Source organism: Vigna radiata, unplaced genomic scaffold, assembly GCF_000741045.1.
Source record: "Vigna radiata var. radiata cultivar VC1973A unplaced genomic scaffold, Vradiata_ver6 scaffold_308, whole genome shotgun sequence".
Taxonomy (NCBI): domain Eukaryota; kingdom Viridiplantae; phylum Streptophyta; class Magnoliopsida; order Fabales; family Fabaceae; genus Vigna; species Vigna radiata.
The window spans coordinates 314,204-328,611 of NW_014543821.1; the positions used below are offsets into that span (position 1 = coordinate 314,204).

At 33.8% G+C, this 14,408-nt stretch overlaps 1 protein-coding gene across 2 annotated transcripts; it reads left to right on the forward strand.

Moving 5' to 3' along the window:
* The first annotated feature begins 1,174 nt into the window (after positions 1-1,174).
* Positions 1,175-3,462, forward strand: LOC106755014 (homeobox-leucine zipper protein ATHB-13-like). 2 transcript variants are annotated; one of them, XM_014637109.2, is made up of 4 exons: positions 1,175-1,554; positions 1,669-1,799; positions 1,890-2,269; positions 2,874-3,462. In XM_014637109.2, the coding sequence occupies exons 2-4, from the start codon at positions 1,688-1,690 to the stop codon at positions 3,219-3,221; spliced, it is 840 nt and encodes a 279-aa protein (XP_014492595.1). In that variant the 5' UTR covers positions 1,175-1,554; positions 1,669-1,687; the 3' UTR covers positions 3,222-3,462. The 2 variants fall into 2 exon arrangements, with proteins under 2 accessions (XP_014492595.1, XP_014492594.1); XM_014637108.2 differs by having other exon boundaries at positions 1,175-1,549.
* Positions 3,463-14,408: the final 10,946 nt, after the last annotated feature.

Consider the following 14,408-nt stretch of genomic DNA (forward strand, 5'->3'; position numbering starts at 1 on the left):
CATGGCTCATTTTTTGCGTTAGAAAAATGGGTAGGAAAAGGACAAAGAAGAGCAGGTCTGGTAGGGTAGGAACAGCAGGAAAATATTTTCACTCTCGGTGGAATATGTACTCTTTTGATGAAAACCATAGCACTCTTTTCTTGCTGGAAATGATTTGGAAATCAAAATAAGGAGAAAGGCTGAAAGTAAAAAAAATGTAAAAAAGAAAAGAAGTTGTTAGCTGGTAATGGAAATTGCATGAAAGAAGAGGCATAATAGGTTGTGTTTTTTGTTAAGTTTGAATAGAGTTGAATTGAAGTGGATGACATAGCTGAAAAGAGAGATAGGGGTGGAAGTGACGCAAAGGATAATGGGTGATGCGAAAGAGCTTCGTCCTAATACACGATACCTGTTGGTGGGTTAGGTAGCAAACCCTGCCCCTCCTCATTGGACCCATCCCCTAGATTCCTGCCCCTTCTCCCTTTCCTTTTCCCTCTCTTTCTCTCTCTCTCTCTCTCACACACACAAAAAACACAATCCATTTTGGACATAAAGTTATAGCCAACTCACTTCTCTTTTTTCTTAAGTAACCTCTTCCCTTCACAAAATTTAACACAACATACAAATATCACCTCACCATCTAAAGTTTCTTTTCCTAACAAAACCTCTCTCCATCTTTCCCTCTCAGTGAGAACACTTCCACCATCCTATGTCTTTTGTTTATCACCTTTTATTAATCTAATCATCATCTCCATTTCCCTCTTCATATTAAACAATAACTTAATAATATCTCAATCTCCATTTCCTTCTTTCCCTCTAACAATGGAATCATAGACATCCAAACCATCTACCTCCAATGCCAATTTCCCTATTCCATCATTATATTTAAAGCCAACTTTCTTTTTCAAAAAGAACCCCCTCTTGTCTCCTAAGTCAGAAACTAGTTTATCATTTGCAAAATAATTACATTTTAATACCTTACTTACACATGCACACACTACATTACATTGGAATAACAGTACTCAACAAGTTCAGGCAGAGAACCAAGTTTTCCTTTCTCATCACTATTTTTTTTCTTTATTCTTTTCTCATCTACACCAAACATCCTTTCACATTTATTTTACTTCATTTTTCCCCCCCACAAATTCTTAACTAATTGTTTTTCCTTTTTCATGTACACAATAAATTGGAGTTCTTTATGTTATTCCACACCAATAGTTTACTAGCAAAAGCAAATGAAATAAAAATAAAAACCCTCTGATATATTTGGAAGTTAATGTGTAGAACTATATAGTCTATAGATTCAAACATCCCTTCTCTACCTCTCTCTCTCTCTCTCTCTCTCTCTCTCTCTCTCTCTCTCTCTCTCTTTCTCTTTCTGTGTCTCTCCCCTCCTCCCTCTTCCTTCTCCCTCCTAACCTCATTTCCTTTCAAATAGTAGCACTAGAGAACAAAAACTCTAGCTAGCACTGATAATGTATATACAAGCCATCATTCGGAAGAATTAGTTCATTCTCTTTCAAGTGAAGAACTTGTTTAGTTTGCTCCAAAAATATTGTCAGAGGATGTGGTGCAGTAATCCTTTGTCATTTCTTCTTTAACCTTATATCATATGCAATCTTCTCTTATTCTATCAGAGTGGCGATCACACTATCTATCATTCAGCTGATCTTCAAGATTTTGTGGCAGGCCTAAAACCTGCAATGAGATGGCTTTCTTCCCAGCAAATTTCATGCTCCAAACCCCTCACCATGATGATCATCAACCTCCACCTTCGCTCACGTCAATTCTACCCTCCTGCACACCTCAAGAATATCATGGTACACTCTCTCTATCACTAAGAATCAAACAAACACGAGCACATAGTCAAATATCATGTGTCTGATATCCTTTTCTGAATGTTGATGCAGGGGGAGTGACCTTTCTGGGAAAGAGATCCATGTCATTTTCATCAGGGATTGAGCACGGAGAAGAGGCCAATGCTGAGGAAGATTTGTCCGATGACGGATCACAGGCAGGGGAGAAGAAGAGGAGGCTTAACATGGAACAGGTGAAGACACTTGAGAAGAGCTTTGAGTTGGGGAATAAGCTTGAGCCAGAGAGGAAAATGCAACTTGCAAGAGCTCTTGGTTTGCAGCCAAGACAAATTGCTATATGGTTCCAGAACAGAAGGGCAAGGTGGAAGACCAAGCAGTTAGAGAAAGACTACGATCTTCTCAAAAGACAGTATGAATCTGTCAAGTCAGATAATGATGCACTTCAAACTCAGAACCAAAAACTTCAGGCTGAGGTTAATAGTTACCTTCTAACTCAATCAAATTCCAATCATTTAGTTCTGTAGCAGTGTAGTCTCCTTCTTGTTTACTTTCACATCATCTTTTGCTTTTCAACTTTTCTTTTCCTTGAGGAAAAGTTAAAACTACAATAAAAGATGAATTTCTTCTTTGTGAGATTATTTTGATGAGATTGTTTTGATTCTGTGGAATAAAGCTTGGTGGTAGTAATGATGATCCTTTTTCATTTCACAAGTGCTTATGTTTTTTTTTTTTTTTGACTAGTGTATAGTTTTCAAAACCGTTCCTTTCACTTCTTCTCTTACTAGTGACTTTCTATAAAGTTTTTTCTTTTTTCCTTTCATCTACAGTGACTGGTTCAAGATTCAATGATCCATCTTCTCTCCATTGACATCTTCCATTCTCTCTCTTGCACACTTCACTGGTTAAGCTTTTTCATTTTTCATCATACCATATTCTAGTTTCCAGAGGCTTAACAAAATTGTTTTTATTTGAAGGCGCAGGGGTGGTGTTGGTGTTTTAGCCTTTTAGGTCCAACTCTTGTGCATGCATATTGTTTGTTGTATCGTCTTATTGGATTAGGTAATTTTTGTGGTGCAGATATTGGCACTGAAAAGTAGAGAGCCAACTGAATCCATCAACCTTAACAAAGAAACAGAAGGATCCTGCAGCAACAGAAGTGAGAACAGCTCAGACATCAAGTTGGATATCTCAAGGACACCAGCTATTGACAGTCCTCTCTCTACACATCAGCCGAGCAGAACCCTGTTTCCATCTTCTGCTAGGCCTGCAGGAGTTGCTCAGCTTTTCCAAACTTCTTCAAGACCAGACCTTCCATGCCAAAAGATTGACCAAATGGTCAAAGAAGAAAGCCTAAGCAACATGTTCTGTGCCATGGATGATCAATCCGGGTTTTGGCCATGGTTGGAGCAGCAGCATTTCAATTGAAACAAAGGAAGAGTTAATTAATTTAAAATTTCAATGTACTACTTTTTCCCTGTGAAATCAAGAGGGTGTTCATCCATCAATTACCACACTTGATTATGAGTTCTTTAAATTAAAACCCATGTTTTGAAACTTGGTGTATAAAATAGAATTAATATATCAAGTAGAAATTTTCAATCTGGCAGGGCTTGAAAAATTTTCTATGAATGCATGAATGAATAAAGGGCTAGTCACTTTTCCCCCCCTAAGCTGGTTAGTGTAACAATCTTTGTTGAAACTCTGAGTAATGGTATTTGGTTGAGTTAATTAATTGGGAATGAGAAACTAAAACCGTTGCTGCAAGTGCCTGATGAGTGCAGGCAACATGGCGTGTAACATTAAAATAAGGAGAGATTCTCATTCTCTCTTACACTTAACTTCATAAACTCATTATTTTAGCTTGCTTTGGAATCACACCCGCGTATATTCTAGAGAAAGAAAATGTTTGCCATTTCTCTGAAGAAAGACCCTGCGATGATGTGAGCTGATCTCATCAATCAGTGCCCACAATGAACCAAATCCACCCGAACTTAACAAAGTGGGCATAAAAAAAGAAAGAATCAAACACAAATTCCAAGAAGGGAAGAAGACAAGCATATGGAAGAGTGGAAGAAAACAAAGAGAGTTGGAAATAGTCATTCTCGTGAATGAGATATTGTCGATTTTGTTGTTCATGGCAACATAGGAAAAGGGGTATCGGTATCGTATGAAAAAGTTTAGCTACTTACTATAATAAAAACTTCATTCATGTAAACTATGAAAGTGTGTAAACCATGTTTAAGAAATCTTTTTATAGTTCTTTAAATGTTACTCAGAATGTGTTAAATAAAACGTGGGTGACAAAGAGTAAATAAAGAATTTTTGGGATATGGAGCACAATTGGGGATTTGGTCGTACCCACTTTTAATTTTTGGCACTGATCAATCAGAGAATTAATTCATCACTGCAACATTTTTAGGGTTTAATGGAAGAGTTCATGTGAGATCACTGTCACCCACTCTCTATCATCCATCTAGGTGCGTTTTCACACCTCACTTTCAACTCATCTCTTTACTTGTACATTTTATTTTCCTCTATATGGATCACATGCCAGTGTTGACAGTGGTCAAAATTGCACCCTAAAGTTTAAACCAAAAAATAAATTGTCACAATCTACCAGTCAAATTTGCATCACGTCATGCCATGCATAGTAATACTAGTAGAAAACTTTAGCTCAGGTGAATATGTACATGCAGATACAATGTAAATTTCCCTTACACCTTTTCCTTGCTTCTTTTTTTTTTTTTTTTTTCATTAATCATATGATATGTTGTTTTCAGTTTTGCTTGTGGAGACCATCAACATCATCATAATAATGTCTATCACAAATGAATGTTGTCACTGTCATAGATGTATTAACTTCTTCCCCTTCCAGCACGCTTCTTGCAACATTTTTCTAATGGCTTGCTGTCAAATTGATAAACGCTATAGCACCTACCCTGACTCATTCTTTTCTTTTCTAGTATGAATGAGTTGTTCCCTAACTTGCTAAATTTCATGCAAGGATGCTTCCCTTTCTGTTTGTCGGGCAATTAATTCTCGGTTTTTTCTGTCATTTTAATCACCACCACATTTCCCTTTTAATAACGCCTTTCTGTCTAACTTTTCTATCATCTCACAAATCTACACCTAATTCTACTCCAACCAGAAGCATAATAACCATTTTTCATCATTCAAATTAATGTATTAAGTGTTAAATGAAATTTTATTATAAGTAAAAACACTTTTAAGAGAATGAAATTTTAAAAACACTTTTTATATATTACTGGGCATATATCACAAACAGTTTTATCTATTTGCACCTAGTTAAATTTGGTTTCCAAGAAATCGTCCAAAGATAGTTCTCAACCAATTTAGAGGGATTTTAATGATGTGAAGAGGAATTAAACTCGCATTATGAAAAAACAACAATTAACATAGAATCCTTCATCACTTAGATATATCCACATTAATTGAATTGACTTCAAATTTTATAAAACCATATATACTTCAAGACTTTTAAATAACAACTATGTTAAAACACTTTGTAGGTGGCTTCATTCATAGATTGACATGTGAAGACATATTATATATCACTTTATTTATTTATTTATTTTTAAAATAGACTTAAATATAATTTCATAAAAAAAAATATTTAGAAATTCCACATTGACTAAAGATAAAAATATTTCATAATATATAACTATGTGTAAACATTACCTTTCAAATCAATTTTGTAGGATTGAGTTAGATTTAAAGTCTAATTTTTAACATGGTATCACAATAATGTGTTTGAGTCTATCCTAACAAGATTTGTCATTTGTAGGGTCTATTCTATCACCCGTTATCGGGTTGCCACCAAATTTGAACTACCCATTAATGTTTAGTCTTATGTTCGAGATGTATATATCTTGACTTGAGAGGGTGTGTTAGAGATCCTACATAAAGATAAGACGATTTCATAATATATAACTGGATTGAAATATCATCTTATAAGCTTAAAGTTGATATATTTCAAATTAATATTAACAAATTAAATTTATAACCTTATTAAAAATAAATAAATAAATAATTTAAATGACACCGTAGAGCCTCATAAAAAAAGTGTTTAAAAACTCCTTTTAAAAAAGATAAAAACAATTGCCTCTTAATTATATAAGTGAATCCAAGATGACATAAAGGTATGTTGGAGATTGTATATCGACTAGAGATAAAAAGATTTCATAGTACAAAAATGGATGCAAATATTATCTTTTAAAACTGATTTTGTAAGGTTTAGTTAGACTTAAAATCCATTTTTTAATATAGTATCAGAAAGAGTTCTTAATAACTTATATGATCAAGTAGGGAAGTACTCATCTCTTTCAAACTAATATTAACAAATTAAATTCATAACCTTATTAAAATAAATAAATAATGTGGTCGGTAAAATATTCCATATGACATTGTATAAATAAAGTCACATAAAAATGTGTTTTAAAACTCCTTTTAAAGAAGGGATACAAAGACAATCACCTCTTAATTATACATATAATTTATGAAAAGAGTTTAAGAAATTGAAGGGAATGATTTTCTCAACTTTTGATTTCCTTAAACTTTGGTTACTATATCAAACTTTGAATTCAATTGTTGCTTGATTTTTTACAATAAGTGACCAAAAGTACTAGTTGCCTCACTTTACATTTTTTTTTTCTTATTTTTTATGAATGTTGATACATAAAATTATTAATTGTAAACACGGATTAGTATGAACACTTCTCTAGAAAGAAGGAAATTTTATATAGCGAGAAGAATCGATTGGCTTTCATTTTCAATGAAAGAGAAGGCATATCTATAAATCTGATATTAGGTTTCATGTTCAGCTATTTATCCAAACCAGTAGGACAGTAGTGGTCGATAATTAATGAATGCTAAATAATAAGACACATTCTTAATTGAAACACCATTGCTTTGAAGCAATTGCTTCGCCTGAAAGGCACAACTCCTTGCAGTTTTGGAAAGTTATGCATAAACTTCCAATTATGTTATTGTCATATATGGAACCTGAATAAGACCCTAATCTTACGCACACCTTCATTGTAAATACATCATATACGTAAGTATCCATTTCTCTATTAAACAATACATGTGATACAATCTGCCTTGCCTCCAATATCTACTATATTTATATATATTAATATTATAGTATTGCGCTGTTATATGTATGGGATCATGTGAACTTGGCTTAAAATAATCACCCAATGGCTGAAAGTTTTGGCATTTGATGACAGTTTCAGAAACCAACTATAATCTTAAGTAAATTTTTTATTTTTTTTCAGTGGAATCATTGGGTGGCCACGTGCTTAGAGGATTCTAACTGGACACGTATATATATATAAAGGGTTGTTAGGGTTTTCGTAAGAGTTGCAGAATATGAGCATTCCCAGCAGGTTTGGGATTATAATGTCCATAAAGAGTGTGGAGAACATGTGGTTTCAATGTGCAATAATTTTTTAGTTATTGCTTTGTTCTTTATCTTAACAGAGTATTTTTAGTATTTTAATATCATTGTGTAGATTCTGTCAAACATAATTTTTAAGTAGTTTTTTAGTTCTTCACGGCAACCATACTAGGTTGTCACTAAATTATCCACATTTGGAAATGCAAAAGTTAATTTCATCTAACTTCAATGTTGATGCTGTGAGTTAGTTTGTATATTATCATTGAAAGTTTAAGCACGAATCTAAGTAAAAATAAGAAAATTGAGTATTACAAAAGGATGAAGACTCTTACATTCAATATATATAAGTTAAATATTGTTTGGGGGAGTATCATTATATAGTTTATAAAGAAGAGCATCCTTGTATTGGATGTAATATAATGAGTTTGTTGTTTGTTGAGATGGAGAACAGTTGGAAAAAAATGGAAAGACAATGGCATGCACATATATTGGGTAGGTATGAGAAAAACATTGGATTCTTTTGAGTAGCAAAAATGGGAGTAAGTTATAAGCCATTTGGTCTGTCCTAGTGCCTGCACATGCAATTAAGTGGGTTACAGTCACCTCTTGTTGATTCTATCTGTTCTATTAGATAGTTTTCATTCTCACTCACCCAACTATCTTTTTTTTTCTTTTGTTATTCATATAACTTACTTCAACTTTCATCTTTTTCACATTTTTATTTTTGAAAAAGTCTATATTTTGAATAAAATTAAAGATCACTCTATAAGACAACATGGAAAATGTAACATCCCAAATATATAGAATATATTTATATATAAGGACATCGACATACATAATATTGAAAAACAGTTAAGACAAAAAATTAGAGTATCACAAACATCCTCAAAATAACATTGGAATGAAAACTAGAATTTAAACGCTTGGAGTATTAGAGTCCTCCTGAAAGGGAAAGGAATTTAAAACTTTAACCATAACAAAGTTCTTTAAAATAACTTAGAGCAAATGAAAGTCCTAAGAAGACTAGGCTGCAACATCGTCATTCCCATCCAAGGCTATCTCCAAAGTAACCTCCTCTCATCTGCTCCCAAATAAGTGGATGATTATCGCAAAAGAAAACATACGCAAACATGGCACAAACACAAGCAAATGCAAAGGTGGGCTAATTATATAAAAAGCATGCAATTATACCAACACGAACATACTAGATTCAACCCAAGTAAAGTATATACAAGCAAGGCAATATATATACAACACAAATCCTATTATACTTTAAACCTCAAATGCCAAATTTTAACATTTCACTTCTTCTTACAGTGACTTGAAACAGTGTCTGTGCATTCCGATGCTACCCAAATAATGCTAATTAAATCTGACCCCAGACCTTTCCAAAATTATAATCAATCACAGTCACTAACTCATTCAGGAACAGATTATATTCATCAAACAGTGCACATGAAATTAATCACGGCTCATACTTTATAAAATCAAGTTCATACCCAAAACCAAATACATAAAGCAGTAACAACATAGTCCCAACGGAACATCATATTTTTAAATTAATCATGCATAAAACACTGAAACAGGTTCAACCAGAAATAATTAGCTTGGATTTCTCACAGAAAGTTTACAATAACACTCTCTGTAGCACCTCACACCGTATGGGTGCAGCCAAACCCTACAGGCCACTAAAGTGGTGACAGAAACAACTCTTAGAGCTAGAATGAACGGAGGAAAAGGGGAAGGAATGGAACACTAAGCACGTTCAACTTGCCCTAGGTTCCAAACAGCGGAGGAAGAGGGCAGAGCATACTTAACGGTGAAGAACGAAAATCTAATCGGATGGTTGCGAAGCTCTCGACGCCGCGGTCACTTGAGCACCTCCAAATCAAACATGCAATGGAACAATTAGGGTGGAGACTAGAGAGAAGGCAGAGAAGGGGAATGAGATTTTTAGAGAGAGAAGCGTTCTTTAAAAAATGAGCTGAACTTAACTTTTTAGAAGAAACCCAGCAAAAAATAAAGAACGGGTTCTTCTTTTAATTAAATGGCCCCTCCCCTTTTACTTAATTCAATTTTTACCCCCTTTCTTTAATATAAATTATAAACATTATTTTTGGATCCTTACATAATGTAGTTCATAATTATGGAACAAACATTTAACGAATGAATTATAAACAAATCATTAATGAAGACTACTTCAATCATGTTTTGTACTTTGGTATACACTCAACACATAACACAAGATAGTTTGATTATGCAAAGTATTTGAAGGATGAGCCCATCTACGTTATTGTTTAAGTAAATTGTGTTTTTTTTTTTCTTGTTATTATTTTTGTGGACTTTAGCTTCATCTATATTGAAACTTACTCTTCTAAATGTTAAGGTTCTTAAAGTAGGTAAATAATTTAATTTTATAAGTTTTTCCATTGATCCATGTATTATAAAATTAAAAAATTACTTTTATCAAAATTATAATTTCTATCATTGATTTTTTCTAATTCTTTTTATATATTATGAATATGTGTGTTGTTTATTAATAATAATGAGAAGAAAATTTTAAAAACGATTAATAATGAATATAAATTTGATATATTGGACACAATGTTTTTAAAATTTGACAAAATGAACTCAATTATTCTTTTTTATTTGTATGATTATTTTACAAGGACTTGTACTAAAATATTAAACGGAGTATAATTAATCTCACGTATAAATTTAAGACATTTTTGTTGTAACCGGGTCTTGAAACCAATTAGACGAAGTATAATTTATCTCATTAATATTTAATGTTTTCTTTATAATCTAGTCTTTTAACCCAGTGATGTAATTAAGACTTATTTTAGGACTTAAGGTATCCTAGGATTAGCTCTTGTGATTTTAAAATAATTTTCACCAACAAATGTTATGTCCCACAAGCAAAAACTAATAGTCAATTTTAGACCATATCAATAAAAAAACTTAATACCATTCTTGGTCTCAATTTTGGTTATTTTTGTTTGAAATAGTCTTAATTTTTTTAAAATTTTCAATGTAATTTTAAAGATCGTAATTTTTGTTCAATTTATTCCTTTTTGCAAACGTTTAAATCGTTAATGGCCAAATGTCTAGCAGTGCAATCAGTGAATGACATGGACACTTTAACTACGCCACCATAGAGCGCCACCACCACCGTTCTCCATCCAGCAACCACCCAGAAACATCACCAAGACCATATTCCCCTTCCTCCATCGTGGATATCCATCAACGCCACTGCCTCTCCTTCTCAAACCATCACCATGGGGGCTCAACAGCCTGCGAGAATCCATCTATAGAGAAACCCAGACCGTCATCTTCTTCTTAAGCAGCCACTACAGTGTCGCCGCCAACAACATGTCATCGTGCCATCAACAACGGCCGTTGTCGTCAACCTCCATGGTCGCCGTGAAATCAACTCCATCTTCATCAGCTGCAAACCCAAAAATCAAAAAATTCCAATTGCCATGGAACCCTAAATCGAGCCTCTGTTCAACCTCGCGAGCGTCACACACAATCCTCAAGGCATCATTGTTAAGACTCCGGCAAATGTACCAAATCGTATCAAGTAATATAAATGGTAAGACCAAGTATCATTTTCCCAAGAGACTCACTGGCCTAAATAGTCATGTGATTTATTGATTATTTAAGACTTGAGAACGGAAATTAGGTTTAAAATGCAATTGCGAAAAATAAACATGAATCCAAGTGTTGATCAATTGACAAATGAATGCACATGTGAATGGTTGATAAATTATGAGATGATTATGTTGTTGGGGTTTCTGACTTATCCTATCCACTCTCATGTATTTACGAATTCGACTCATTCATTAATGTTAATGCCACTTTCTAATTTACTTTAAACCTGATGTCTCGGTCAAGAAAACCTACTTTTAATTACTAGTTCACAATATCTTGTATCCATAGCAACAAATTATCCATTACAATTATATAAAAGCTTAAAGGCAACCGATCCTCCTATTCCTATGTCAAGGTAATATTGCTTCCGGGAAAATTTCCCCAGTTCTAGATTTCCCTGTATGTGTCCATATCGACAAAATCAATGATCATGCAATTGAATGAGTTAAACAAAGCATGGATAGAGTATAGAGGAAAAACCCTAACAATTAATGAAGTAAAGCATATATATTAAGAATCAATTCAATACATGAGAGTTTCAAAGGATTACATCATTTCCCCAACAACAATGGAGGTTTAGTTCACCATAGACATGGTGAAACTAGATGAAAATAATGTAAAGAATGAAAGATAGAACTCTAAAAGTTGTAGATTGGAGCTTCCGCATCCAAAATCCGCCTCCGAGGGGTGAAAAGAGTGTTTCTGCTCCTCTTTATGTCAAAAGATACCCTTTCTGGGTCGTGCAAATCAATATATAGTTCATAAAAAATAGCAGAAACAAGCCCAAGCCCACGAGACTGGCACTCAGCATCCAAAATGGCGCTCAACGTTGGGTGTGACAATAAACTGGCGCCCAACGGTGGCACTCAGGCACAAAACAGTGAAAAACAGAAGAAAATTGGCGCTCAGTGCCACTTGCGTTACTAAACTGCACTCTAGTTGACTTTTCAACATTCTGGTTTACTGGTTGATTGGTTGACTTTTCTACATTCTGGTTGACTTTTCTGCATTCCAACTATTTGATACTTCAACTCTTCTTTCAAAACATTCAAATAGCCTTCAAAATTAAGGGAATTTAGTAATAAAATCATAAAGCATATCCTCAACTCTCTTATTCACAAAACTAAAGCAAAATCATGAGTCCAAGCAAGTTTCTAAGTCAAAAAGGATGCATTAAGTATCAAAATTAAGTATAAAAATAACGGTATTTCAACCGTTATCACAAAACCCTTGACAAGTGTTAAGAGAGTCATTCATACATTTATCATTCAAGTACAAACACTCTTTAAACAATGTTAAGCCCCTGACAAGTGTACCAGATCGTATCAAGTAATAATAGACAATAAGTCCAAGATCGTTTCCCAAGGGACTCTTAGGCCTTATCTTTCATGTAAATTGATTTCATAAGACTTAAGTAAAAATTGAATTTAGGGTTTTGAATGCAAAATCTAAAAGAAACATGCAAATGCAATTTGAATCAATTGGCAAATAAAAGATATGTATGAATGGGGTTGTTAGGGTTTACAATTTCATCCTTATCCACCCTCTTATATCTACTATTCTTATTAAATTCGTTTTATTATCAATGTCATGCAACTTTCTAAAGTACTCTAAGCCCCGATTCCTCGGCGAAAAGAGCCTATTACCAATTACTAGTTTACCATTCCTAGTCTCCCTAGTAATTACCAACGCATTATAGTACAAAAGCTTAAAGCAATTGATCGCCCTACCCCTATTCCTAGGCATATTTCATTATCAAGAGAATTCTAATCAGTTTTGTTAGCAAAATGGTGAAGATGAAGTTTTGATGATGCCTAAATCAAGTCAAGACTTACCAAGATTCATGAAGATCCTTTGAAGACCTATTTTTGGTAATAAAAGCTTTTGTAATAATTGTAGTTTAATTGTTTAGGACTTAGATTTGTAGTAGGTTTTGATTCTTGTACCTTTTTACTTTGTATTTGTTGTTTAGAATCAAAACTTCCCCGTTTTAATCGATTAATTCCTGATATAATCGATTAAAATCGCTGCAGAAGCCAAAACCCAATCAGCTTTGGAATAATCGATTAAAGCAAGTTTTAATCGATTAATTAATCGATTAATCCTGAGAATAATCGATTAATACTAGCTGTTGGAGGTTTCTGATTTGAAAAACTAGCCGTTGTACTTATTTTAATCGATTAACACTAATATTAATCGATTAAATGCGTTAAATGACCAGTTTCGTAGAATGGAAGAGTTTTTGCTTGAGTCTATTTATAGGCTCTCTTTATCCATCAACAACAACTCTTCCCTTGTGCTAAAACACTCAGAACTCTTTGAGAAGTGTGTGCTCTTGCTACGCTAAGGAAACTCTTGTCTGTGGTGCTGGTACATTGAACTACGGTGACAGAGGAATAGCTGGTTCATCCTTGGTGCATCTGAGGAGGTGTTTGGAAGAGGATCATCCTTCGTGAAGTATTCGGAGGAGGTGTTTCATCCTTCGTGAAGTATTCGGAGGAGGTGTTTCATCCTTCGTGAAGTATTCAGAGGAGGTGTCTCATCCTTTGTGAAGATTCAAAGGAGGTGCAAATTCATCTCTTGTGGTATCAAGAGAGGTGATTTCTAAACTTTTACAAATTATTTTTCTTTGTGATTATTATTTGTAATTGTTTTGTGATAGTGGACTGTTTATCTCGGTTTGAGATAAGCGACTGGACGTAGAATTGGTAAGATCCGAACCAGTATAAAAATCATCTGTGCAAATTTCTCTCAACCTTACTCTTTTATTTATATTTATTATTTGCGTAGTAAGTGAAATTGAGACGAAATTAAAAGGCACATGTTTGAATTAAAAACCCTCTTGGTTTGTTATTCCACGCTAACAATTCCGCTGCAGCCGATTCTAATGAGTTCTAGATTTCCCCGTACGTTCCCGTATCGACAAAATTAAATATCATGACACCGAATGAGTTAAACGACGCATGCTTTAAAGTAAAGAGAAGAAAACTCAAACAATTGATAATAAGAGCATGTGAATATAATAAGAAGTTTGATACAAGAGAGTTTTAAAAGGACTACATTGTTCCCCAACAACAAAGGGATTAGTTCACCATGAACATGGTGAAACTAGATGGAGTTAATGAAAAAGATGAAAGAGTAAACCCTAGATTTGATAAATTGGATCCTAAGCATCCAAGAAACCGCCTTCGAGGAGTGTAGAAAGTGCTCTGGAGTCTTCCTCTTCCCCTAATCTAAAACCTTAATTTTGGGTAGGGAAGGGGCTATCACGTGATAGTCCCTCATTGGTTGTATTATGTTTTATTGAAGATAGGTCAACAATTAAGTGTCCACATCATTTACTGATTGCACAGTTGGACATTTGGCCGTTAACGGTTTAAACGGTGTTTGCAAAAATGACTAAATTTAACAGAAATTACGATCTTTAAGACAACATTGAACATTTTTAAAAAATTAGAACCATTTCAAACAAAGATGACCAAAATTGGGACAAAGAATGATATGAAGCCATAAAAGAATTATATTTTAAAAAAATAAAA

Coding starts and splice junctions, on each gene's coding strand:
- LOC106755014 (XM_014637108.2), top strand. Junction 1,800..1,889: donor CACACCTCAAGAATATCATG/GTACACTCTCTC, acceptor ATGTTGATGCAG/GGGGAGTGACCTTTCTGGGA. Junction 2,270..2,873: donor ACCAAAAACTTCAGGCTGAG/GTTAATAGTTAC, acceptor TTTGTGGTGCAG/ATATTGGCACTGAAAAGTAG.